The sequence below is a fragment of the Rhinolophus sinicus genome, linkage group LG05 (genome assembly GCF_036562045.2).
Source record: "Rhinolophus sinicus isolate RSC01 linkage group LG05, ASM3656204v1, whole genome shotgun sequence".
In the NCBI taxonomy this organism is placed as follows: Eukaryota; Metazoa; Chordata; class Mammalia; order Chiroptera; family Rhinolophidae; genus Rhinolophus; species Rhinolophus sinicus.
The window spans coordinates 68,622,361-68,650,227 of NC_133755.1; the positions used below are offsets into that span (position 1 = coordinate 68,622,361).

Here is a 27,867-nt window from a genome sequence, read left to right on the forward strand (position 1 = left end):
ACTTTAGACTTTAAATTTATTTCTCTCTCTGTGCCAATAAATTCTCACTTCATATAAATGCTGTCAGAAAGAGATAATTTTTTCTTTCAGAATTCGAAAATTAAACACAAGAAAAGGTTTAGCTTATATCGTCAAGGTTATACTTTCAGGGAGAAGTATAGAAAAAAAACAAAACTAGAAGGTGAAAAAAACAACAACAACCCACAGTTGAGCAATTAAGTACTAATAGTCTTTACAGGAAATTCCTGTAAAGGAAATAGGCTTACTCACTTTTCAACTAAACCTAACCACAAACCTTATCTGTTGAAGGGTAGGCCAAAAAGTTTTAGATGCTTCATCTTCAAGGCATTTCCATCTACTGATAGAGGTAGTTATTTGATTTTCCTCTGTAAGACCATAGATTTGACAATACCAGTGGTCACTTGTCAAATCCGACAGCTTTTCTTTTTTCTCCAGGTGTAACCCATTATTTCTAAACTTGTGAGAGTTAAATGTGTCTTCTCCAGTTGTGTCTTCTCCAGTTGTTTTCTCCAGTTGTGTCTATCTCCAGTTGTGTCTTCTCCAGCTATTGTGTCTTCTCCAGTTATTTCTCTGGCTAGGAAGAGGTACAGTAGAACACTTTGAAAATTGATATTCTCATATGTTTTCCTTCAGATGGAAAAGCCGGCAGTCACTGAAATGACTTGAAGTTCCTTCCTCTTTTTTATGTCTTAAGAACAGGAAATGAAGGTAAGACAATAGTACTTTTTTCCCCCACTAGATTTCCTAACCAGAAAAGGTAAGCTGAGAAATGAATTGCTAACACAATTCCTTTTCATAAAATATTTTGTAATGATGGATGTGCTATTTAACTAGCAAAATTTATATCTCTGTATATCTTGAGGCTTCACTTTACAAAAATACTGGTGTTTATAAAATAAACCTATTTACAGTGCTTTGAGCATTTTGTGGGAAAAGTGAAGAGTAGAGGGACTCACGACGGTTGCCAACTTTGACAACTGCCTCCCCCAGTATTTTCTTCTCTTTCACCTTTTCCCATCCAAAGCTTTGGTCAGAGAAATTTTTAGTTCATTATCAACCAATGATAGTTGAAGCTGCAGCCTTGACTAACTGAGGTGGGTGAGCCTCAATCTCTGACAAAATAAATGTGGTTCTGAAAATGAGAAAGATTTTGGAGGAGAGACCCTTCAGATACTTGAAGCCCCCTTGTTGGGCTCTCGTCTCTTTCTGTGAGGCAACAGCATGTGGAGATGGGAAAATCAGATTCATTGAGACCCTCTACATCTGTGCATAAACTACCCTCCTAATACTTACCAGATGTGTGATTAGTATTACTAGTGGGGGCCACTATTTCAAGCAACATGAGCTTTGATTGTCCGTCAGTAAAACGAGAGGGCAATAGTCATCTTCCAGAGTATTGACAGAAAGTATGTGAGAGACCAGGGGCCCACAATATTCAGTGCCACTTGTCCATCACTTTACTTCCTGAACAGAGAGTCTGCAGCCTGGTTTGTATTCAAGTGCCCAGTGCTCGATAATCAATAGACTCTGCACATTGTGCAATTCCTTACGATTCACGGAAGCATTTTAGTGATGGTGGAATGAAAGGCACTGCATAGACATTAAATGGTCTTAAAGAGGTAGATGTTGACAAACAACATCAGTTGTGTTATCCCACATAAATGGAGTTTCCAGAATGGACTTGTTCTTGGGTTGGTCAGTTGCCAACAGTGCTGGCTACAGCTACTACAGCTCAGCATGGACCCACCTTCCCAAGCTCTATTCTTGTCCCTGAGGACAAGCATTCTTCCCAAGGGTGCTTCTTGGATCATAGCGATCACTCTGACGCTTGTTGATAATGCAGATGCCATGTTCTCCTTGAGAATCTGGAGATTCTCCAGACCGATAGAATTTGGAGAGTCCAGAAACCTGCGTTTGTAACAAGTGTTCCAGGTGATTCTTATAATCAAAATAATTTGAGAAACACTGTCTCAGAGACAAAACTGTCATCTGGAAACAGCCCCAGGCTGCCTGAGTTCCCAGGCAAGCAGGTGAGTGCATCTTAGAGAGAGCACTTATCCCCTCAAGTTTGGGATGGGTATTCCTGAGGGCTGAAGACTGCTGGGTGCCATGGTAACCCATTTGCTATAGTCTCAGACATTCAACCATGGAATCACAGAATGTTAGAACTGAGATGATTTTAGCAATCATGCAATCCCATGGTTTCCAAGTCAGGGAGCTTAAAAAAACACACACACAGATTTCCCAGCTAAATCCCCAGAAGTTCTGATCCCCTACCTCTAATGTGAAGGAACTACTGATACACCCAAATAATTTATTTTTCAAATAAGAAAACTGAAGCACAGAGAGAGGCTAGGTGTCTTAACTGGAGTCACAAAGCAAGTTAATGGTTAAACCTAGATTGTTATGCATTTGTTCTGACTCCTGAAGTGTTTTGCATTTATTTGAACAACAGAAGTGATGGTGATTTATGCATGAAAGTTTGTCCTGGGATTTGGAGATAAGATTTCTGAAACAGCATCCCTACTCTTAAGGAGCTCCCAATCTAACAGGAGAACACAATATCTGAAATAACAATTATACTTGCGTGTGGATAAATTATAAGCAAGGAATCGCTGAGCCCTTCTTGTTATCCAGGCAGTATTCTTGGAGAAATCATGAAGTCTGGAAAAGAGAGTCAGTTCCTACTGATATGAGCTTCGATTCTAGTGGGAGAGGAGTTTTCAAAACAAGATATTTTCAGACAATAATGTGTGCTAAGATAAAGTGATATCAGATGAGTTGCTGGCGAGTGCAGTGGTCAGGAGAGAGAGATGGGTTTCATTATGCAGGTTGTCAGGGAAGTTCTCTCTGGAGGAGATATCCAAGATAAGACATAAAGGAGCCAAATCAGGTCACACAGGGTTTTACACATGGTGCTTGGGAATCGATTCTTTATCTCATGCGTAGGAAGATGCCTCCAGGGATTGGAGACTGTTCATTGAGGGGCTTTGTGGGCAAAGGAAAGAAAGGCAAGGGGGGCAGACCAAATCTTGGAAGGCAGTTACTTTAATCTGCCTCATTCTTTGACTACAGGCCTCATAAGGAAGAGTCACCAGTTGTCACCAATGGGGATAAATAATGCAGTGACGCTAGTCTCTGCCCTGGCACTCTTCAAGGCTCTCCACCATCTATCTCACTGTGTCCCTTCTTCACTGAGCACTCAGCAGCCAGGTGGAAACATCCTGCCCTTCCAGCTCCGACCTGGGCAAACTGGTCTGGATAGACCTGCCCACGCTGAGTGGCTCTGCTTGCCTCCTGTCCAAGATAACCTCTTTGTGGTTTGCAGGGTGGAAACCTTCTCAGAGAAAACAGTCCATGAACCCGCTCCTCACTCTATTTGACCTGCTACCCTGCCGACTCATTCCCCTCACAGTGGAATTATGTCAAAACTCTCCTTAACAAATGAGCAAACACCTCCCTGACTGCCCTGCACAGTGTAGAGTGTGGCAGGCGTGACTTGTCCCCACTCCCCACACTCCTTCCCTTACTCCCTCATCACTGCACAGCTTTCCATCTTCTCATCCCTGCTGTGCGTGCTGATCTGACCATTGGAGGCCAAACCTAGTGGACACTTTTCAGTATTTTTGTGCCCGATTCCTCTGTAGCTCCAAACTTTTTCTGTGCTTAGTCTCAGGGTGATCTCTGTGTTCTGTATCTTTTCTTCCTTTTGGGTTTATCCTTTGCAATGTTCCCTTGGCCCTGACCCACCTTTCTAGGCTGGTGTTCCTCAAGGAAGTCTATCTGCCCTTTCCTCGCAGCTGACAGACTTCTCTGGCCTGAACACCCACCTATGCTGCTGACCCAGGTCCCTCTCTGAGTCCCACCCTGCTGCTTTTGGAACACTCCAACTGGATCCCCAAAGACACCTTAAGCTCTGTTTCTGCTAGAGAAACATTAATTATTGATAACTCATTTATAAATATTAAAGTTACTCCCTCTTCCTGCACCTGAAGACGTTGGAGACATGGTGTGTGAGTGTGTGTGTGTGTGTGTGTGTGTGTGTGTGTGTGTGTGTGTGTGTGTTGGGAACTGGTTGAAAATGAAGACTACTATAAGATGCGGAGAGCCAAGTATTTCTTCATAAGAAAAGATGGACACACCTGGAAAGAAATATTCTGGGAAAGTCATGGGTGGAGGGAGTGGTTGAAGGAATGACCAATAAGCGCAGGGAGGAGTGAGAAAAGGAACTTGCATGGCTGGTTAGATGTGGAGAGAGCGACATTGGTTTTGTGAGCTCCCAAGGAAACACAGATGTTGTGGGAAGACTTTTAAAGGCAACTTTCAGAGTGGCCATATGATATTTAGTGTAACTTATTCTTTCTTCCTTCCCTCCCTCCCTCCTTCCCTCCCTCCCTCCCTCCCTCCCTCCCTCCTTCCTTCCTTCTCTTCTTTCTTTATTTTTTCTCTTCTGTTATCACTGCATTTGTTTCTTTATTTAATGTTCCTGGAATTGTTTCTTTGAATGTTCGTGTTGACAAAGACTCTCCTTGACCAAGTTTTAGTTAGGCCCCTCTGAAGACTCTTGTCAACCAGGCTTTGATGTTAGCCCCAGTCCTATCTTTGTTCTGCCCAGCAAAGACTTCTGCTAAGTGATTCTCCCGTCCTTGATATTTGCTCAGCCTTGATATCTAAGCCCCTCACCTGCCTTCAGAAAGAACCCTGTTAGTCTTTTAATAAGAATTCCCCTGTCCTTGATGTTGCTGTCAGTAATTTTCCATCTCCTGATCCCCTCACCCTGCTCCTTGGCTATAAATCCTCACCTGTCCTTGTCGTATTCTGAATTGAGCTTGATCTTTCTCCCCTATTTCAATAATCTTGAACAAAGTCTTCCTTGCTGTTCTAATACATGTTAGAATAATATTTTTTCTTTGAGATTGTTTTCCACATTGTGTAAGAACCTTGAGTACAGGAGCTGTGCCATTTATTTTGCCTCCCCCCCAAAGAACCTAAAACAGCATTGGAGTGTTTTAGGTGAAAATTTTAGCTAAAGTTAAAGGGTTAAATTATCTTATTCCTGTAACACCAAGAATAATACACAGGTGGGTTTTTTTTATATTAGTGATAATAGTTCAGAACTCTCAGAGGCATAGACTAAACTGTTCTGTAGGAAAATTACTTTTATTTGCTTCTAAAAACAAAATTAAATGAAAATCAAATATTACCTACTGCTATGGTATGAATGTTTACTCACTCCCTTTCCAAATTCATATGTTGAAATCCTACCCCTCAAAGATGAAACCCCTAGTGATAGTATTAGGAGGGGGCCCGTAGGCAGGTGCTTAGGTAATAAGGGTGGAGCTTTCAGGTGTGGCATGATAGTATTATAATAGAGATTCCAGATAGATCTCTAACACTTTGCACCCAGTGAAGACACAGTGAGAGGGCACTGGCTTTGAACCAGGTAGAGGGCCTTCACCAGAATATGACCACGCTGGTGCCTTTATCTTGGACTTTCCAGCATCTGTGAGAACTGTGGAAAATAAATTTCTGTTGTTTATAAACCATCCAGCCTTTGGTATTCTGTTATGGCAGCCTGAATGGACTAGGACACCCTCCCAGGGTCCTTATCTCATCTCTTGTAAATGGTGTGAAAACTCTAATGACCACCCTATCAGCAAGGGGGACAAGACCCCCAGGAACACAGCCCAGGCTCTGATTCTCTCGCTTGATTCTATATTTCAGAGTATTGATAGTAATGCCAGCCAGCAACAACTGTCCGTTTTTTTATTTGAGGCACAGAGAGTGAAGCAACCTCTATTTTGTAACTCACAATAAAAATTAGTAATGTGCAGACAGTCTCAAACTTTATTAATTATTCATATGAGCTATACCACTAGCTTTCCTAAATGTGAAGAACCTGACATTTTCATTCATCTTGGGTCTTTTTTTTTTTCCCCGTGAAAACTTTCACTTAATTCTTTCCAAGTTACTCATGGAAATATATGTACTAGATAGAACATTAAAAAAAAAAAAATTCTGTAAAAAAATGGAGTCAAAAGAAGACACTGTGTGGGGTAGAGATCCAAGTGATACCATGAGCTTGAAATGTTCTCCCTCCTTCAGATGTGTAGGAAATGACACACACAAAGGGACTGCTATGCCATTGAAAATACCACACAAATGTGGACTTGTGAGGGCTCATTTGGGAGGACCTGCCCTTTCAAAGCTTCCTGTGTGACTTGCAGTTTGATCACAAGTTCCAATTTCTTCATTTCCCATTTTTTGATTTACAGAAATGAAGAGGATTCTCAGAGTGGGGCTCTGAATCGTGATGTCCTCCACTCTAGCAACAGAACAAATTTACTGAAGTGATGACAGGACCCAGGGAGAACAATGCTTTATTTGGAATGGTTATTTCTTTGGCTTGTTGCAGGAGAGAGAATTCAAGGATTTAATACTTCAGGTAGGGGTTTTCGCGTTTCATGTTAACACTGTGAGTCTTGTGGTCAAAATTTAAAGTGCCAGATAATCTGATATATCAGCGACATGACCTATTAATACAGCACATTTCCTTCCTACTGTTAAGGTGTGTGTAGGAGGAGAAATTATCGGGGTGAACAGTTTTCAGCTGATACCAAGCATGGATGAGGAAGCCAGTCATCATAGCTGGTGGTCAGTCGGAGCAGCGGAAGGGGAATGAAGGGTGGTTCGGCCATTTTTAACAGGAAATAACTGTTGCTACTGGTGACACTGGGAGGGAGTTAGAACCTGAACTTTTTTTCCCTTGCAAAATGGGAACAGTGAAGAGGAAAGACACACAACTACTCTTTGTAAATATGTTAGAGTTTCATCTTCTAATGTGTTTCTGCGTTGCTTTGTTTATTGGGTTTTTCAGATTGCTTCACCAAAAAACTTCTTTGGACATATTCTGAGAGAAGTGAGGAGTTTGTTTTATTTTGTGATTTATCAGAGCCAGAGAAATCCCATTTCTACAACAGAAATCAACACTCACCCACCCAAGGTCCTGAACACCTGCCCTGCAGTGGTAGTAAGGACCTATCTGACGTTCAGTGGTACCTACAACCTCAAAATGGAGATCCATTAAGGGAAATTACTAAAAACTATTCTCACATCATTCTGGACCAGAACACCCTACATTTTTTGACCGTGGAGATGAACAATGCTGGGTCGTATATTTGTAGACCCAGGATTAGGTAAGTCCCCAATGCATTCCTATCTGAAAACGTTCCTAAATCCCATATTTTCTGGATATAATATCTATGTTCATAAGACCTTGTCAACTCTCCTAGGAGCCCCCAGGATGAGGCCTGTTGCATTAAGATGGTCTTAGAAGTTAAGCCCAAGACAAACATATCCCATGTGTGCCCACATAAGAAATACCTTACTCTTGGTAGCATTGACGATATTTATTGCCCTAGTCTCGACTGCCAAAGTGATGTACAGAGCCCAGAGGTGACCTGGTACCAGGTAAGAATGACTTCTCCAAAATTGATGTAAGGCTATGGTTTTTATGGTAACATCTCCGTTTGTACTTTATAGAAATGTGGGTTTGAGGATCTGAGGTCTAGAGGTTGACCTTGTGCTTACAGAGAAGACCTGACTTTCTAAAATGGTCTTTCCCCTAGGCAGCCACAGAACCTGATATTCTAATTATTAAAATCATCCTTTTGATAGTGCCAGGAAAATGTCTAAAATTCAAGTATATCACATGTGTGATAAGTCATAAATTTACAACATCTGCTAATGCAGAAGGCTGGATTAGTCCATTTTTACTGCCCATGGAAAACAATGGGCATTGCTCAGGGGAAGGGAGCACCCAGCAAGTAAGACTTGAAGGGTTTTCAAAGAAATAGGAAACTAGAATACTTTCCTAAGCAGACATATCTGAAAGAACAGTTAAGGCAAACAGAGGATGGCCCTGAGACCTTGAAGAGGGAGTGCAATGTTAAGAAAAAAAAGGGAACAGGGGCCAGGAAAAGGCAAGTTTCACAATGATTTTGAGTTATGAAGCACATGTGAATAAACATAATAAAAACACTTCACATTTTCAGGTTTTATAATTATACCAAGTGCTAACAGATATACAAATGCTGTGTAAGCATCTCTTTCAACGTAGTCTTATGTCCTTTGACCCTTGGATGGTGGAATCAGGGAGTAAAATTTAAATTGCTTCCTACACTTGGCAATAATTATTTAAAGTCTAGTACTTTGCCTTAAAAAAGTATAAGAAACTTGACACTTGACTTCAAAATATATCTGTTTGTTAATATAAAAAATAATCATTTTAAATGACCACTGATTGAATTCAAGAAAGCAGCCCCTGTTTATATGGGGGCAGACTCAACAATTAGAGACTAGTGGGGGTACAATGACTGTGGTGTGAAGAGACATTTTCTCACTTTATTCTCTTGAGACTTGGCAACAGTAAGTGGACAGCTGTTATTATGTCCATTGTAGGGATGATGAGCGATGGGCTTAAGGTCTTACATTTGTATTTTAAAGTGACACTGAAAATATGCTGGTTTCAATAACATCCTAATTTAAGAAATACATTAATTTCATAACCTCTAAAATGAGGTTAGTAAGAAAAGTCAATGGTTCTGTTAATTATTTTCAGTTCTCTCTTAAGAACAAAACTTCGCTTGGTTCAAAAGTATTTGTAATTTGGGATAACAGATGTCAAGGTAGGCTGTTTCTAGCCCAGTAAAGCACGCTTGTCCCCAGTTATTTCAAATGAAAAAGCATTTGAATTTTCAGTGATGGTGTCCCTGAAACTAAAACTTATTTTCACTTTCAGATAAGCACAGGCCACAGAGTAGTTGCCAAATTACTGCACATATTGCTCTTGTAGGCTAAACCCTAAAGTTGTATGACATTTACAAAAGGAGGCTTTATGTCACTTCTCTGGAACCTTGACTGCAAATGTCAAGATGTGTTTAATGGTGAATAGGCTTCTGTCCTAAAAGCAGGTACATGATGGCTATCTTTAAAATCGTACCTTCTGACGCAGGTTTGAAGAGGTCATGGCTCAGGGTATGTTGCATGACTTGCGTGCATGTGTGCATGTACACACACACACGCACACATACACGCACGCAGTAACCTGGAAACTCACAGACCTCATGCTAGCAGTGTATTACTAAAAGTGAAGACATCAGCCAGGAAATAGTACCCTGTCCTTTTTTCCTTTCTTGCTAAACAACAGGTACTCAGGTGGTAGGTGGGTCATACCTAAGACATCTCAGAACAGAAAAGATGAAAACATAGTGTTAGTGAATTCAGATGAAACTACTTACCGGGAATGTATCTGTCAGATGTATAGAATAGCCAACTGAAGTAAATTTATGGGCTGGAGTCTCTAAAGGTTTCCAAAATATTTTTAATAGACATGTCAAAAATTTAGGCTTGGAGATTCTATTTTTTTTTAATTAAAAAAAATTTATTGTGAAACAGTGTGTTTTTCCAGCACCCATCAGTTCCAAGGCAAGTCGTTGTTTTTTTCAATCTAGTGGAGGGCATAGCTCAGCTCCAAGTCGAGTCATTGTTTTCAATCTAATTTTGGAAGGCACAGCCCACTGGTCCATGGGGAAATCAAACCAGTACCTGGGTGTTATGAGCATTGCGCTCTAACCAACAGAGCCCACCGGCCGCCCATCAGCAGCTCAGCTCCAAGGCTTGGAGATTCTTAATTGAAATATTTAATGACTGAGAAGTTGGAATTAAAGTGAATCATCTATTATTTATTCTAATAATGTTTTCTCTGTATTTTTCTAATTTCTAAAAATATAAAAAATAGTCTTGGCATAAAGAGACTTCATCTTAAGTAAATGATAACTACATTTAATGAGAGGGCATTTTATGTTTTTTAGCTAAGAAAACATTTGACGTGGGAAACATTGTAACAAAGGTCAATGGGAAACACTCTTCATGAACTCCTGTCAGTAAGACATGTGCCATGAGCAACATTTCCATTGGTGGTTTAAGACAATCTCACGCCTATACCACATTCGCTCACCACAAAGTAGCTGCCACGCCGTTTCTGAGCCCTGTGTTCCATGGAATTTTCGCACATAGGCCTCCACTTCTCCTTCTCATTTCCTTTTGGCCTAGTTCTCGCAGTAACTGGCACTTGTTGGCATTCTATGAGCATAGTGACATAGAGAACTGGTGAGAATGATGAGATTGGCTAGCCCAAACATCAATGTGACTCCAAATAGGGAAGAAGTAAAGATCATTTAGATTTGATTTTTCCAAGGTTGATACATTGGCCCCATTTGATTGTTCTCATGGTTAAATCTTAGAACTCAGACTCCTGGACACCTTCCTAATATCTGCTCAAGGCAATAATCTACATGTTGTCTAACCAATACTGAAAACAGAGAAACTATTGTCTTCCTTGTTCTGAAAGTATGTCATTGCAGTCTATGCTTGTATTAGCTTTGGTACAGCTCATTATATGTTTGATTCACTCTAAGTTGGCAGATAGATCTTTTTCATAAGAACTGCAATCAGACCAACAATTTTGTGCTAATAGAGTAGAATTTTTAACCCATGTTTATGATTATATTCATTCCTATTAAACTGTAATTTGTTGGTTCTAGCTCATTATTCTATGTGTCAAGCAGTTGGAATTCTGATTTTGAAATCTAACATATTAGCCATCACTTCTACATATAGGAGACTTGTAAATGAGATACACACATGATATGTCTTCACTGAAGCACTTCGTAAAAACACTGAACAGCCTGGCGCTGAGGACAGTTCTCAGTTGTTGACCCTAGGTTGACCTTCTAGTTACATATGGTCCATTAATCAACCCATAACTTTGGTGGATTGCTACTCTATTAACTAAAACAGTCAGACAAAGCCTGAGTCACTCAGCCCACATATAATATATCCATTTTATTTATCTAGAAGGTCATGAAAGTGTTTTCCAAATCACTCGCTGTAGTGAAGATATAGTGCATTTACTATATTCCTCTGAGCCTTTGATCTAATCATTTTGTCATGGAAGGAAACGAGAAGACGGCCATGATTGCTGTTAGTCAATGCAAGCTGGCTGATATTCAACACCTTTTCATTTTTTAGGGTTCATAAGCCATCTGTTTAATAATTCACTCAAGACTTTGGCTAGGTATTGACATCTAGCTCATCAGTCTATAGTTTCCATAATTTACCCTTTTCCTATTAAAAATAAATATTAGTACAAAATTCATGTATAAGTAGAACATTGTCAGTTGATGATTAGAGCAAGAGACTGTGCAGCTGCTCTTCTCAGGAATGTGCAACATAGGCAACGGAAAAAAGAAACATTCAGGGTACATCCCATTAGTGGTCAGCAGAGCAGCATGGTCGTGTAGTTATGGTGAGAGCTGGGAACAGAGGCTGCAGGTTGGTTATGTGGTGTGATTATTGGGTCCCAGTTGGGGTGGTTGAACTTTACAAGTGTGAGTCTTGATCCAGGGACCTAGCAATGGGAACAGAAAGAAGACGGTGGATGCTAGTGACATTTTCAAGGAATAAAATAAACAATCAAACGCTTTAATTGGGGTGTGTGAAAGAGATGGCTATCATATTTTGTGTCTTTGTGGCTCAAAATATAGTCACAGCATTTACCAAGTTGGAGAAAGTAACAGCTAATTCAGTTAGGGAAGAGGAGAGGTGACATGTGCAGAGGTGACAATGAATCATTAAAACTGACATGAAAATATCAAATCCATCAGGGAGGACAGAGCTTGAGATACAGATGCTGGAGTCTTCCCAGCCTAGGTAGGAAAAGCCCAGGTAGGAGCTCTCCAGTGTTGCCCAATTCCAGGGAGCACCAATCCCACTGAATAACACAATGTGCTTTGTGCTCTCTGGAGTGGTGGTATTTCCCGGTAGTACAAAAGCTTGATGATATTAGAGTATAATATTGTAATAATTACTCCTGGTAGAGTATGTTTCTTCGTTCTTCTCCTTGCTTCACACATATCTTTAAAAGTCCCTTTTTAGTGTCCTCAATTTCTTTTTTTTTTCATGCCTCAGTTCTCTCTAGGATTTACTGACACTATTTGTGAGAGGTTCCTCCTTCCACATTTTTGTTCGTGATTGTTTCATATCTGAACAAAACAAAGAATTCCCTGTGTAGGCCCAGTAGCACCTTTATTTCCTATTAGAATCACTTGTGATTGTATTATTAGAATGGGTTTCCAATCATTCTTTACACAAATTGCTTCTTAATTATCTCTTTTCTTTGATGTTTCCTTTTAGTTCCATCTCATAAAGTCTTAATAATACATCCTGAGCCATACGGATCTTTGTATGGGAAAAAATAAAACCAGGTCTACCTTGTTATCACCCATCTTACCTGGGGCTCAGCTGAGGTCTTAGTTCCAACTCTGTATTCTCTCCCTATTACCTTCTCATGTGACTTAAACACACCTCCACTCCAGTTTCTGCTCTTTGTATGTTATTACTGTGCTCTCTAGAGTTTTGTCTTTGACTTTTACCCCACGCTTTGAACCTTGATTCTTAGTTCTTCAAATCACCTCGTAGGTAATTAACCTTGTCTGTCCCTCCTCTTGGCCTTGTTTACCTTCCTACCTGCAGCTGCCCCTCCCTCCAATTTTGATCCCACCACACTCCTCCCCGCCACTTGGGCTCCTCACCACTGACTGGAAATCCCTTCTTGAGCCACAAGAACCACACCAGAGACTTGGAGTAGGGGAATCCCTGAGTCTACCAGTCAACAGACAAAGTGGAAGGGAAATTCCTCAATCAGAACCTGAAACTCAAAATCAGAAAACTTAGATTACTTTTTAGTCCTCTCACTTAACTAGCTCAGTGATATGGAACCAAACACAACTGCCAGAAGCTCAGTTTTCTCATCTGTAAAATGGAAGACAGAGAATCTATGCAACCCAAGTCAGAGAATCCTTCATACCATCATATGCGATAATATATGAGAAAGGACTTTGTCATCTACATGGAAAACAGGCTCTTAGTGTTTTGTTATTTTTGTTGTTTATTCTTTCCTTTTAACTACGGCGGTAAGAGATGTCCTCCTGGTACTCTTAGTTGGATGTTGGAAGGCTACGTGTCCCGTGGAGCTTAGGGGCTACAAGTTGATTGTCGCAGTGATCCTTAGTCATTCAACAAATATTTATTGAGCCCCTACTATGTCTCAGTTCTTAGTGATACAAAAAAGAGTATGAATAGTCTTTGCTTAAATTTACAAGAGCTTCTCTACTTAGTTGCCATTAAAAAAAAAAAAAAAAGTCTGACCTTTTGTGATTCTTAGGCTTCAAAACCTTTCTTTCAATTAGACATGCATTCATTCACTCATCACTTACAAGAGCTTACTATTGCCAGCCTGCCTGCTAAAGACTGGAGACCAAGATCAAACACAAGCGCATGCTCCAGCCCTTTCACCTCGGCCTTATTTCCTACGTACATGCTTTGCTTCAAATGTTCCTAAGGCACTTACACTCAATTGACTTATTCCTACATATTCTTTAAGGCTCTGAATAGACTGGAGTGGGCACCCCACTTCATATGCGCTGAGAGCATCATTCTCTGGCTTAGCACTCAGGGCCTGCATTCTTAGACTGAGAGCTCACTGCGGGAAGGGGTCTGTATTCATTCCTCCCAGTGTGTCTGGGGCCAGCTATAAGTCTCAACACAAAGGCCGCTCTCAACCACTACAGAGAAGGAGATCCCAAAACCCATAATTACTGTAAAAGGCCTACATACAATGGCGGAGGTGTGTGCTCACTGCTCTGGGAGCATGAAGTGACTGATATCTTGTCTCCACGAGAGGCTCCTCTGGAGGCACCTCTGAGCAGCAGCCTGTCCCCTGGGGAAAAGTGGAGGAAGACATGTGCAAGTGCGTGGACTGAGAAAGAAGGTGGATGTTTAGGGAGTGGCGCGTGGGATGGGCAGTAACAGGAACTAAGTCTGGGAACAGATGGCGAGGTCAGACTGTGAAGAAGTTTAAATTTTATCCTAAACGCAAAGCGGTGTCACTGATGGATTCTAAGTCCAGAAATGTTCATAATTGTATTTTAGTTCGCACTTGCCTTTGGGTCAACTGTGAGTTAAATAATTGCTTTTCAGTGATCAGTCATTCTTTGTCATATTTATGTACACCTGTTAAGTTATTTACTTAATATTTTTAATTTAAATGTTATTCTTTTAGTAGAGTGAAATTTATTTAAAAAGGAAATTTTATATTAGCCCCATACACAGAAAACCTATGTAGTTTCCAGGAATATGAATATATATGTATTTAAAAAATACCTTTAGGTATCAGCTATTTAGAACATGATGAGTTTTCTAGAATAGTCTCAGCGGCTTGGGAAATGCTGGGTTAACTAGTTCTTGGTGGGGCTGATTAGATTTGGTACCCTGATCTCCACACATAATATAACTGTATTTGAAAATGCCTCTCATTTAAAAAAATAATTTTACAAATAAGATTTTTGAACAGAATCTTCTCATAGCATGGCGGTATTTTTCTGATGTCCTTGTCTCAAACTGACTGTCCCCTTCCCTGGTTCAAATTCATTAAGTTTTTTATTTGTGCAATTATTATTAATAACAATTCTCTGGTTAAAGAAAGTTACATAATTTTCTTGTCTCTTGGATTAGAATGGAAGACTACTCTCTGAAGAAAGGAGTAACCGAATGCAACTGGGTGAAATCTATGACTTTCACCAGGGCACGTACGTATGTGATTATACTCAGTCAGATAATTCAAGTTCATGGACAGTCAGAGCTGTTGTTCAAGTGAGAACCATTGGTAAGTGAATTTTTGCTTTCAAGATTTGAGATTTGAACCCCAATTGCACAATTATAGTTACCTTTCTGTGGCTTAGTAATTTTTTCCTTTTTGGGAAAAAAAAAAGATAATCATACACTATAGTCATGGAAAGCCTTGAACATTGGCAAACATCAGGTTTTCCATTAACCTAGATTCTATTCTCCGAGGAAGCCCTAGTTCTGGATCCTACCGTGTTTCCCCGAAAATAAGACCGGGTCTTATATTAATTTTTGCTCCAAAAGATGTATTAAGGCTGATGTTCAGGGGATGTCATCCTGAAAAATCATTTTATAGTTAGGTCTTATTTTCGAGGAAACATGGTATTCAGGTTATCATAAGTTTGGTTCCCATGCATTGACGCCTCATTTGTTTTTGTAGGAAATTAAAAAATAGTATTAATAATTCACACACAGAAATAAGTGATACCCATGTAGCTGTCACCAACTTTAATACTGTTACCATTTCTCTACATGCTTAAAATCTCACTTTCTCTTTAAAGAAACAAAACACTGCAGATATAACTTGAGACTTATCCCCTCATCGCTTCCTGCACCCTCCCTTCCTCAACATAGTTCAGTCTTATAGTTTATATCCTTTGCATTTATGTTTTTATGCTTTTTCTACATGTGTGTATCCATCAATAAAATAGAATATTGTTTTAGGTTATAAAATGTGATTTATGTTATAGACATATGATATTATTCTAAGGTAGCATCCAATTTACACACCCATCAGCAATGAACAGTTTCTTATTATTCCGAAATAGTGTTTGATGTCTTCAGAAATTTTGATTGGTGTCAAGTGGGGGTCTCTTTTTTTTTAATAGCAATTTACATTTTCCTGAATACTAATGAAGTTGAATATTTTGTTATATGTTTATTGGTCCATTGGGTTTATTCTTCCATGACTTCTCTATTTTTGGCCCAGTCTTTCCTTTGGGCCTTTCTTACTAAATTTACAAGTATCAGCGTGAATAATGTAATAATTTAAGCATGGCCTATGTCAAAACATAACAGAGTCAGTCATTCATGCTGTGTATTAAACAGCTACAGAATGGTTGATTTAGCGCTTAGGAATATATTAATCAATTTTACCTCCTCTTCTTTTATTGCAAGATACAAACCACTGAAGCCGACTCAAACACTCCTGCTTGCTTCCTGGCCTTTACACTCTCCACTACTTTAGATCTCAGTATTTTAAATTTATATTAGATTGTTCTTTGGATAAGAAGTTAGAATGCAACTACCCCTTTTGCACCACTTGTCCCCTCCAAGTGATGTGTGATTGCTTTTTAACTCAGGTATGACAACTTGGCTCATCAAACTTTCAGTGGCAGGTTCTGCTTTTCTCTCTCCCAGAGGACTCTTTGCCACATGTGTTGCATCTCTTTCAATCAATCAAGCCTTCTCTGTCGTTATTCCTGTCTTTTCCATTTACTCTTCCATTCTTTCATTTGTTCCTTCTCACACAAATCTTTCTGGGACATCCAATATGCGTCAGGCACTGGGCTTGGTGCTAAGGATATAAGAATGAGGACCAGGACACTTCCTCTTGTCTCTCAGAACTTACTACTTTGTGGGACAGACAGAGAGGGAACAGGCTATCATGATACAATGTGATGAGTAGAGAGGAGAAGCAGAGGCCCCACCAAGCCCAAACCTGGGCACAGCGCATCACAGTGAGAACTGAGGGGTAACAACAAATTTGCCCAATGAAGGAGGGAAATATGCCATTCCAGGCAGAGGGAGCAGCATAGTTAACATCTGGAGGATGAGAGAGAGCTTGGTCATGCAGTCAGTGAGGAAAAAGACGGTCAGTTGAGGGGGAGTGTCTGGATGCAGAACTGAGATCACACTGTTCCTGTAAATTTGGACTTTATCCAAGAAACAATGGTGAGCCATTGAGGGTTCTACGCAGAAGAGTGTCATCAGGAGATTTGTATTTGAAATAGGCCACTCTGCCTACTGTATAGGAGATGTGTTTTAGGGAGCAAGAATGGAGGCAGGGAGAAGAAATAGGATGTTGCTGTGGTCAAACAAGCAATTGCTGACAGTGGCCAGACCTGGGAGTGGCAGTGAGGTGCAGAGAAGTGGACGGACTCAAGAAATATTTAGGAGGTACATCTTAAAGGATGTGGAAAGTGGGAATGAAGATCAGGGCAAAGGAGGGGTTGAGGATGAGAGCTAGGTGTTAAGTTGGGCGACTAGGCGGACTTCCTGTAAGATACTGAGAGAAGATAGCACAGCACAGGACAGCATCCACAGGGGCCGATGCAGGGCCCAGGTGGGAGACCAGCAGGTTTGATTCATGCTCTTAAAAGTTGTCTCTGGTTGCTTTTTGAATAGACTTAGCAGGGGTGATGAGAAATGGCTTAATTTGTGCATAAACAGCACACGATGATGAATTTTCTCTGGAAGACAAAAAAACACAAAACAAGGAAAATGAAGGATGTGTTAGTTTTCTGGCCTGGATAAGTTTTCTGGCCTGGTAAGTGGTGGCCCCATTCAATGAGACAGAAAAGGCTGGAAAAGAAGGTCTGAGGAAGAAATGAGGGATTAGGCATGAAAGGACTTTTGGTCATCCACGTCACGACATGTAGGGTTTTGGGTAAACTGGTCTGAAGATTTTGGGGCTGGTGATGTGAATGAGAGGGTGACCAACATAATATGTATCTGAAGCAAAAGGCCTGACATCAGCTAGCGAGTGAGTATAGAAATAAGAGAGCCCAGAACTGAGGCCTGGACCGTTCTACCACTTGGACAGGTGAGGAAGAGGAGGGTCCCCAAAGGACTTTCAATAGGGGTGTGGGAACAAAGGGAGCTGTTGCAGGGCATAGCGACTCAAGTGTCTCAAGGAGGAGGAGTGATGCTCTGCCTCTAATGGGGAGGCCTGAGAACTAATTATTGGATCTGGGAAGGTGGTCGTCATTATTTATATCATCAAGGGGGTGTCATCAGGAGGAAGGGTGGGGAGGAGAGCAGTAAAGGAAGTGAAATTGATGATGAGGGAAAGAGATCATTTTGAGGACCAAGACCTTCTGTAGGGAAGTTACCTAGAAAGTAAACTGCACCGCCCAGGGAGAGAATGCAAGACCACTAGGAGAGAACTAGGAAGAGATCTGATATTCAGAAGAGGCACAGAGGAGAGGCGCCCACAAGCACATAGAGAAGTGAGTAGAGATGGTGGAGGTGAGCAGGAGAATATAGAAACATGGAACCAAAAGAGGAGAGGATTCCAAACTGGGTGTGGCCAATGCTGCTGAGAAGTAAAGCTGATGAAAAACTCAGTTGTGCCCAGTGGATTGAGGTGCACGGAGATCACTGGTGACTTTAGCCAAAGTAGTTGCGGTGGAGTGATGGGGGCAGAAATCAGACTCCGTGGGAGGTGAGGGAGTGGAGGAAATGACCAAATAGCACTCTTTCTAGAATTTGGCTGGAAAGGAAGGAGAATGAATAAGGCAGGGAAGTGAGGTGGAGGGGTTTTGTTCTTTGTTTTAAATGGAGAGACTGAGACAGAGAGAGAGAGAGAGAGAGAGAGAGAGAGAGAGATTAAAGATATGGGAGAGAGATGGTATCATTGAGGGCAGGAGGTCCCTGAGAAATAAGAGAGGATGCCAGAGCAAAGGTGATGAATTTTCCTTTATCAGGGGAAGGAACATCTTCCAGAGGAAGTGTGACAGTGGAGGCACATTTGAAAGTTTGTGGCAGGAAGCTGAGAGATAGGTGATTAATGAACGATGGGACTCACTTTTATTTTGAAACAAACCACGACTTTAAGAATGGAGGGGGTAGAGTCCAATCTGGCTGATTTTCTTAGGTGAATTCTCCTTGTTGTCGGATTACTCAGCCAGATGGCACCAATACGCAATCTTGTAGGAGAAGATGGGACTGAGGGCTCAAGTCTGCCATGGGTGAGCCAGGCAGATACGAATTTAAGGACGAATGTTTTGCTAGTACCCACAACCTGATGCGACAGTCATTTCTGAAGGCATGCTTTTCACATAGAAACCTGCATTTCTAACCTTATGGAGTATAAACAAAATTTGCAGAGAGAGCATCAGAACATTCAGACCAATGTGTGATCATGCACATGTCTTCAGCAGGCAGGCTGTCAGATTTCTCAGTGCAAATAACTATTTTTATCTTTATCTTTTAGTGAAAGACACGCGTGTCAAACCAGACATTCTGGAACCCATCGTGGACACACTGGAAGTAGAACTGGGTAAGGTGGTGGTATTGTCACCCTTGTTTGACACTGCGCTCTGGGAGCAGGTCTAAGTGTGATAGAAGGAGAAAGCGTACTAGATGTCCAGTCAGAGAGAATTAGGTGTGAATCTTGACTCAGCCACTGACTGGTGTGATGACCTCACACAGTCACTTAATCTTTCTAAGCCTCAGTTTGTAAATCTGTAAATAGGCAAAATAAAAAACTGACCTCATGAGGTGACATTGTAGGATAATGTATGTTAGGTGGCTGGTGCGTGGTCAATAGATTTTAGGTTCTTCCTTACTCACCCCAGAAACAGGCGGTTACACATATTGGGTCCATTGGTTAAATCTATAAATTTAACCAATTTACCAACTTGAGTAGCATTGACCTTTAAACATATGATGTTTGGTCTGGTCTTCCAGATAATTTTAGGCAAATAATTTGTTTTCCAAAGTAGTGTCTTCTTTGGGTAGTGGGGCAATGTGACTTTCCTATGGTCCTCTTTCATTTTGTCAACTTTCATTTTGTCATCTTACCAAACAGCTAAATAATACCTGGTCTATTTAAAACCAAGTACTGGTTGTTTCAATAAAATAAGTTCTTTTAAATGTGAAAATACATATATTTGTAGAAAGAAATGTAAAAATAGATATTATGGTAAAAGACCGCTAGGTGGCGGTATCAGTATATCCTCATTATAAAAATGAAAAGACGAGAAACATCACAAGAAAGGAAGGAGGAAAGAAGAAAAATAATAATTAATTAGAAAATAACAAGTTACAAATAGTATCAGTGAATTTTAAAGTATGGCTGCAGGAGGGGACATTATTCAGGTGCAAAAATGAGTTTTCAAATGTAGTCCCTAACCGTTTCATGGTTAAAATATTGAGTTTGAGGCAGAGCGTGTATCTGGATACCCGTTACAGAGAAAATGAGGGGAAAGAGGGTGGTAGTGTGATAAGATGCATGCCCATCTATACAGCAGTATTCAAAATGCAGCTGAATATCTCAAACATGTCTTCCTTAAGTTATATGCCACAGTAACCTCATGATTTTTATTCATATGCAAGTATTGGTTTAAAAAATGTTCTTTATTGACACACCTGTACTTCAACAGCAGCATTAGAAGACCAGGCTGGTCACTGACACTTCTAATTTTCCTGGTATCTATCCTCAAACCATCTTAGTGCTATGACCACGCCAATCTTTTAATTTTTTTTATTTTAAAGTTTTATTTTTAATTACAGTTTTATTTGTTAATTACAGTTGACATACAATATTATATTAGTTTCAGGTGTACAGCATACTGATTAGACATTTATATACCTTACGAAGTGATCACCCAGATAAGTCTAGTACCACCTGACATCATGCATAGTTATTACAATATTACTGACTATGCTCTCTATGCTGTATTTTAAGATTGTATAGTCACGGTTTGAGATCTAAGTATTGCCCATCAGAAACAAACATACCTGGTTTCATTTGTTTCTGAATGAGAGACAGGTGAATGTTTGGTTATTTCTGGCACACCTGTTCTACCTGCAAACCTAACTGCACCAAGGACCAGTCTTCAGGTGGAGTGTTTCTCCTACACAGCACAAAGCGTTCTCACTTCCTTCCTTCCTATATTCTGTGGCCCCTTCATTTCCAGGAAAGCCTTTGACTCTTAACTGCACAGCGCGATTTGGCTTCCAAAAGGACTTTAAACCTGTGTTGAGATGGTACAGCAAAGATTCTAACCAGCAGTTGGAAATCCTAACCTCGGAGGGGAAGAGGTAAGAAAGAAACTAGCAGACAATATTCTCTGCAATCCACAGTGAATGCTTTTACCTTTGGAAACCTTTAAAATATACACACACAGCTGAATCAATGAAGTGGCCACAAGCACCGACTAGCGGCGAAAATAAAAGTACAGAAACACACAGTTCATGTTAATTTTAAACATGGGAGCTAAATGCAGTTTCGGACAGGGCCATAGAACAAAATATTTAAGTTATTTTAAAGCTTAATTTGTAGCAACAGTTTGATGTGGCTGCTTTAAACATCAAGCTGACAAGCAGAGAGACACACCAACCCAGGCTGCTTAAATAGAAGTAGCCTGTGCATCAAACGGGGAAGATGGTTACCCTCCATCCCCTCCCCATCTCTCCATTTCCCCCAGTGCTGTCTGTTCAGTGTATCCAAATCTCTGGAGTCATTAACAGTCCAGAATGTATGAAATGAGGAAATGGCACAAGAATAAGGAGTCTGACAAAAAAAACAACAACAACAAAAAAAAACGTGAAGTGAGGAATAGCTGAAGCAATGCCACCTGGGAAAGGGGACTCAGGTGGGGTATCTGTCTTGAAGGACTTGGCAGCTATTATGTTTTATGAGAAACTAGACTTAGGTTGTTGCTCTCTGGAGCACAGAACTCAGTAGCCAGAATTTACCGGGAAGGCAATTTGCCTCATGGAAAAGGAAAACTCTAGCCATTCGGAGCTATCCAACCCCTCACAGTTCCTGGAGGGTTAAGGACTTGAATCCGATCTGCCAGGCCTGTCGCTAAAAGATAGTCCCTTGTTTTTCCAAGATCTGTTCCAAAATAATAGTCTATGGATTAAGCACTTCCTTCTGATTTATAAAGCATTTCAATAAACAAATGTAATATTTTAAAAATATACAACACTACAAATAAAAAAGGACAGATTTGGGAGAACAGTAATAAAATTTAGCAAGAATGTCATGACAAGAGAAGTCATTGGGCCCCTATTAAGCTGATGTTGCATCAAAGTTCAAAGTAGCCCACAAAGAGGACATGTTCTGACTTCACACATCCTGTGTGGCCCTCAAACCCTGAGAACCTCCATCACACCATCTATAATCCACCTTGCAAGGTCCTTGTAAGGAGCGGATACAGTAGAGGTGATATGCTTATCATAGTCTCTGGCAGGTAAGAAACATTCTGTGATAAAAGGTTGGTATTATAGGCTCCAAGCAACACAGACTAAAGCATCATTTACCTAAACAATATTCCTTAACATGAAGACAGGCTGGAGATTGACAACTTTAGAGAATCCACATTGTGAATAAATGCTAAGACGCACGCTTCCTGGATGGGGCAGAATGGTGCAGGCCCAGGAATGAGGTTGCCACTTCTCAGTGGTGTGACCTTGGACTGTCACCCACCTTCTGTGTCTGGTCTGCATTGCTGGCCAAGTTAGGACCGACATACTGTTTCCACGTGGGGTTCCTATGAGGCAAGGAGGCTATCTGATACTCCTCATTTAGTGCCCAGAAGACTGCCTGATACACAGTAAACCCTCATTAGAAGTTAGTAGTTTTTAAGATTATTCTTAAGTTAATGTTATCATCTGTTCTCAGGGGGATTTCTAAGAACAAGAAAGGTCACTTGAGGTCCTCAAGTAAATTAAATTTCAGTGTCAGAATGATGCTTAGCAGATTCAATAATAAATAAATATACATACATACATACATACATACATACATACATACATACATAAATAAGAGCCTCCCTGACCATCTTATATCCTTCTGGCATCTCCTTATATTGTTTGATCTTATGACTCTTCTGAAAGCCAAACTGTTGGCTGCTTATATGAGCTCCAAACACTGCAAATAGATGACAGTTTATCTACTGAATGGGTGAGATGTTTCCCTTCCTTTCCTAGTGTTCAATCCACCTTCGAGGATGAAATCATCCAGCGTGTTGTCCACTTAAAAGAAGTCACTCAGAGAGATCTCCGCAAGATGTTCATTTGCTTCGCTCAAAACTCCATCGGCAACACAACCCAGTCCATCCAACTGAAAGAAAAGAAAGGAGGTGAGCCTGGAAGTTTGCTGCAGGAGGCATACAACTGCTTTTATTTGAGGGGAGAGGAATTTTCCTAAATGCTAGTGATGATGATGATAGCAGTTAGTATTTACTGTGTGAGACAATGTTCCAAGCGCTTTGCTGTGTTAACTCACTGAATACCTTAGCCAAGACCACACAACTACCTAGCAAGTTTTGTATCAATGATCCAGAGCTGGTCCTCTTAACTAATACTCCGTGCATGGGGGCTGTGTTGGAAAAGACTATCATTCATTCATTCATTCATTCTATCAATACCTACAGGGCATGCTCTATGTGGTAGGTATTGTGCTAGGACCTAGCTCCCTTTCCTGGCTTCTGAATCCAGAGGACATAATGGAGAGTGGAGGCAAGAAAAAGTAGTTTTGCTCAGTGTTCAGGGTGATAGGTGTATATCACAGATCATAGCTTTGTAAAGCTAGAGTAGATATTCCTGGTAGGGAATAGCTTTTATTTATTTTTTTTAAGAAGATGCTCAGAGATGTTGATTTCATTTATTCATTCAATTAATAGATGATTCTAGGACAGCAGGTTTTGAATGCCTATGAGGTTCAAAGAAGACAAAATTTGTGCCTGCCCCCTAATGAATTCTCCATAAAGGTGTGTCCCACGTATTAGGGGCCACAGAGGGGGCAAAATTGAGCCAGACATAGACTTCAGTAAGGACGACGATAATACATGATAATAATTTACAATATACGATGAGAGGGATGCAAATCTGTTGTGTAGAGGTTTATAGGGAAAAGAAATAAAAATGGCTATGGTCAGTTTGCCAGGCCACCCCAATCAGGAACTGCCCTTTTCCCCAGGTTCTCCCGAGTTCATTGTATGGTAGTTCCCTCAAGATGTGCTTTAAGACATTTCCAGATTCAAGAGAAATGCTTCCAGTAGCAGTGGTGTTGATAAAATAGAGCTGGAAAAGACACTGGTTGGCCTGAGTGTGGCCTTGTCCTAGGAATGCTGTCTCTGCGTTTGCTCATGACTGCCATGCTCTCCCCAGTGGTGTTCCTGTACATCCTACTTGGCACTGTCACGGCCCTGGCAGGAATGCTCATGGCAGGCGCTCTCCTCTACATGTACTGGATTGAAATAGTGCTGCTGTACCGAACCTACCAGAGGAAGGATGAGACGCTTGGGGGTAAGGTGATCCCCACTTGCTTCTGACTTTTCCTCTCAGAGCTGACTTAGAGGGAGGAGCTCCAGAAACACATGTTCCTTGATGGATAAGTCATGCCCTTCAGGCTTTGAAACTGCCCCTGGGTCTGGTGTTTCACACCTGAGAGGCCTGGGAGCAGGTGAAGAAACAATTTCTTTTCATTCCCGTTACCAGGACTCTTGTTGATGATGCTATTGTCAGACATGTTGGACTTGAAAATAATCTCGCTGCTAACAAACCTAAAGCAATATGGCAAATGACTTAACATCTTCATGCCTTAGTTGCCCCTTCTGTAAAACAGGGTTGTAATCACAATGAAGGCTGTGAGAGCCCATTGGGTTAACACAGATTAAGTTTTTAGAAAACTATCTAACATATAGTGAACACACAGTATAAGCCAGCAATTAGTATTTCACTTGTATTGAGTACATGCCAGTTATGTGTATTAGCTATTTTCATTGTCACAGCAATCCTACAAGCCAGGCAGAGACATAAAGTCACGTGCCCCAAATTGAACTGCTGGCATTTTTAGAGCTTGGGACTTGGACCCAGGCAGTTTGGATCAGAGCCCCTGTTAACTATTACCTCGATCAGCCTCACCTATAAAATGAGGAGCTTGAAGATGGTGGAAATGTCCCCAAAAGCTTGAAGTTCTGTAAGGTTCAAGTTCTATACTGTTAATGAAGTGTCTATCCATTTTCCCGTGAGACAGGATGATACCATTTACTAACGTTTGCTTCTTTAGAAGAGCTGCTTCTGTGTTTCTCTAGTCCGGGAGTTCCATAATGTTAGAATGTTTGCAATTTTAGAAGGGAGGGGAATGGCTATTTATCTTGGGATCACCGTGAGGCAGACACCAAGCTCTTCATACACGGTATCTCATGCAACCCTGAGAGCAACCTGCTGGGGAGTTTTCGTTGATTCATTTCACATGTGGGTATTCAAGTAGAGGTATGTGTGCCACCAGCTTTGTAAGGTACAAGGTGCAAGGTCTTAGCAGTGCTTTGCTCACTGGGTGGGATCATGCTTTGATGGCGCACACACTCTTCTTTGATGTGTAACTCATGAGACAGCAACAGCACAGATGCAAAGAAAGCTCAGAGGAACCCCCAAGTACATGTGATTTAATCACGGAAGGCCCCAGCTGTTTGATGTGACCTCAGAGAAACTGCAGGAGTGCTTCAGAAATTAGAATTCTATTCTGGGCAGTTACTACCACTTATCAGTGAGGTTTTGAAATAGACTCAGTTGTTGCTTTTCTTTCATTTTTTAACTAATTCAGTAAGGACCCCAAATGTTAATTCTTACCCATTTACCATATGGTTCGAGCATATGTAGGTATACCATGATAGCAACATCATGTAAATGGCTTACACTTATTATTGCTCCTCTTCTTCAGATAAAAAGGAATTCGATGCCTTCATCTCCTATGCAAAATGGAGCTCTTTTGAGAGTGAGGCTGGTTCATCTCTGAGTGAGGAAACCTTGGCCCTGAATCTATTTCCTGATGTTTTGGAAAACAAATATGGATACACCTTGTTTTTGCTTGAAAGAGATATGGCCCCAGGAGGAGGTAAGTCCTACATGCCAAGAGAGAAGACAGAACAAGAGGGATAGTTAAATACAAGTGCTCTTATCTTTTCCTGTCACTCTTTCTGTTGGGATATACATCTTCTGGAAGGTCTCCTGAGCTTAGAACATCTTGGGCAACAAGAAAAACACGTGTTGCACAGACATGCTCCATCATCCAAAAAAAATTCACCTTCAGAGGAAAAGATAATATCAGGTCCCAGGGAGGCCTTCCAGAACAACAGTGTCTTTCCCTGCTTTCTGGGGCACAAATCTCAGCACTTGGTCAGCCCTGATCTCCCATCAGATGTGCAGGCCTCATCCTGTCCCACTGACCTCCTCTGCCTCAGATACCCCACCCATGAGCCTGGAACACCCCTTGGCCCTTTGTCATCCCAGCCTACCTTGTTCCAACAAGCTTTGCTCCTAGAGGAACCAACAATTTGAGGAGACAGGACAGGGGAGGAATGTAAAATTGAGTCACTAGACACTAGAATCTATCTTCAATTGTCAATAGAGTTGACATAGCAAACGTGATATAGTCAGCCATGTTCCCTTTCCTCCTTTCATAAGTGTGTCCATCGCAAGGAACCTTCTGGGTAGATCTGGGGGATTCAGGGTTATTTAGACTCAAGGTTTAATAATAACACTTGTAATTAATAAGATTCTTTATTTCCAGTGTATGCAGAAGACATTGTGAACATTATTAAGAAAAGTAGAAGAGGAATATTTATCTTGAGCCCCAACTATGTCAACGGACCTAGTGTCTTTGAACTACAAGCAGCAGTGAATCTTGCCCTGAATGATCAAACATTGAAACTCATTTTAATTAAGTTCTGTCCCTTCCAAGAGCCAGAGTCTCTACCTCATCTTGTGAAAAGGGCTCTCCGGGTTTTGCCCACCATCACTTGGAGAGGCTTAAAATCAATGCCTTCCAATTCCAGGTTCTGGACTCAAATGCGCTATCACATGCCTGTGAAAAACTCTAAAGGATTCACGTAGAGCCATCTCAGAATTATACCAAGAATTTATTTCACTGGAAAGGACTCTGTAAAACAGAAACCACTGGGAGGAGCTCCCAGCTCAGGGAATGGTGAAATGAGCCCTGAACCACCTCCCCTCCAGTTCCTCGTGAGTAGGGAGGGTGATGGACCAAACACACAGCATGGATCGGGCTAATATAAAATGGAGGGTGTCCTGCCAGGTCTGAGCAAGCTTGACAGGCACTGGCATGACACTGAAGCTGTGGTTAGAGCCTCTAATTTCTTGGACTGGACAGAGGGAGAGTGAATTCTCCAGATACTAGCACACATTCAGCACATAGAACCCCTAAGATTTTCCTAGTTGTCTGAGCAGAAGCAGTAGATCTGGCCACTTTTGTGGCTATGGACTGTTATGTCTACTCGGTATTATATATGTATATTATATATATATTTGCAATGAAATAAATATTATTAGGAACGACTGATTTCAACTTTGCCAAAAGCTTCTCTGTAAAGAAGACAATGCTTACTTCATGTTCACCCATTAACTCTGGAGCACAGAAAGCAAGTAGGAAAGGAAGAGACCTGGAGATAAGCAGCAGAGGAGGCCACAATTAGTCTTTACTGTGTCCTTGTGGGAAGTACCCCTTGTGGGCAGATGAACTAGAGGAAGGAGCCCCTTCCGTGGGCTGATGCAGCCCTGTGTTGGGACATAAGGCCTGGGGAGCAGAGTGGGGTTCATTTCAGCTTCTCCTTATGCCCTTGGCCTTTGTGAGGGCATGCAGCACGCAGCCTTACTGTAGACCACTGCAAGTAGGCCAAAATGGTCAGGGCAATGAGGAGACAAGAACAGACTGACAGTTACACACAAATTGGAAAGGCAGTGGCAAGAGTCAGCAGCCAAGGTAAGAGTCTGAGAAATTAGTTTATCCACTGGTTAAAAGAGAATAAAAACGGGGCTTTAAAGAGCTTCCTTCTGAGCCATTTGCCCATTAGGCTGACACTTCTTATATGTGTGTCCTGACCTACTGATCTCAGTGGAAGTCTTCCTAAATAATGGGGTGATTTGCTGGAGGACCAAGCAGTTGTTCCTGGTAGGCTAATTTCATTTTCATAAGTTTGTTTTCCTTATGACAGTTCAATCGGTAGTTTAAATAGTGTTCTAGTTACATATAAATGCAAAACCTTCACGCTTTGTGATTCCTGATGGAATGGAATGATTTATGTGAATAATAAAGCAAAGAAACTTCTGGACTCGCTCACATGT

General features: G+C 41.1%; 1 protein-coding gene across 3 annotated transcripts; it reads left to right on the forward strand.

The window, feature by feature from the left end:
- The first annotated feature begins 295 nt into the window (after window positions 1–295).
- IL18RAP (interleukin 18 receptor accessory protein) lies at window positions 296–27,858 on the forward strand. Of its 3 annotated transcripts, XM_019753915.2 has the most exons (12): window positions 296–367; window positions 655–729; window positions 6,297–6,466; window positions 6,899–7,217; window positions 7,314–7,491; window positions 14,656–14,806; window positions 18,983–19,048; window positions 20,691–20,814; window positions 22,711–22,862; window positions 23,893–24,030; window positions 25,448–25,621; window positions 26,297–27,858. In XM_019753915.2, exons 3-12 carry the CDS (start codon window positions 6,397–6,399, stop codon window positions 26,617–26,619), a joined length of 1,695 nt encoding a protein of 564 aa, XP_019609474.2. In that variant the 5' UTR covers window positions 296–367; window positions 655–729; window positions 6,297–6,396; the 3' UTR covers window positions 26,620–27,858. The 3 variants fall into 3 exon arrangements, with proteins under 3 accessions (XP_019609474.2, XP_074188567.1, XP_019609475.1); XM_074332466.1 differs by lacking the exon at window positions 7,314–7,491 and having other exon boundaries at window positions 14,656–14,729; XM_019753916.2 differs by lacking the exons at window positions 296–367; window positions 655–729; window positions 6,297–6,466 and having other exon boundaries at window positions 7,052–7,217; window positions 7,295–7,491.
- The last annotated feature ends 9 nt before the right edge of the window (window positions 27,859–27,867 follow it).

Excerpts from the sequence above, each read along its gene's own strand:
- IL18RAP (XM_019753915.2), top strand. The coding sequence starts at position 6,397 with ATGCTTTATTTGGAATGGTTATTTCTTTGGCTTGTTGCAGGAGAGAGA. Across the intron at positions 6,467-6,898 it reads TCAAGGATTTAATACTTCAG|ATTGCTTCACCAAAAAACTT; the intron begins GTAGGGGTTTTC and ends TGGGTTTTTCAG. Across the intron at positions 20,815-22,710 it reads CTAACCTCGGAGGGGAAGAG|TGTTCAATCCACCTTCGAGG; the intron begins GTAAGAAAGAAA and ends TTCCTTTCCTAG.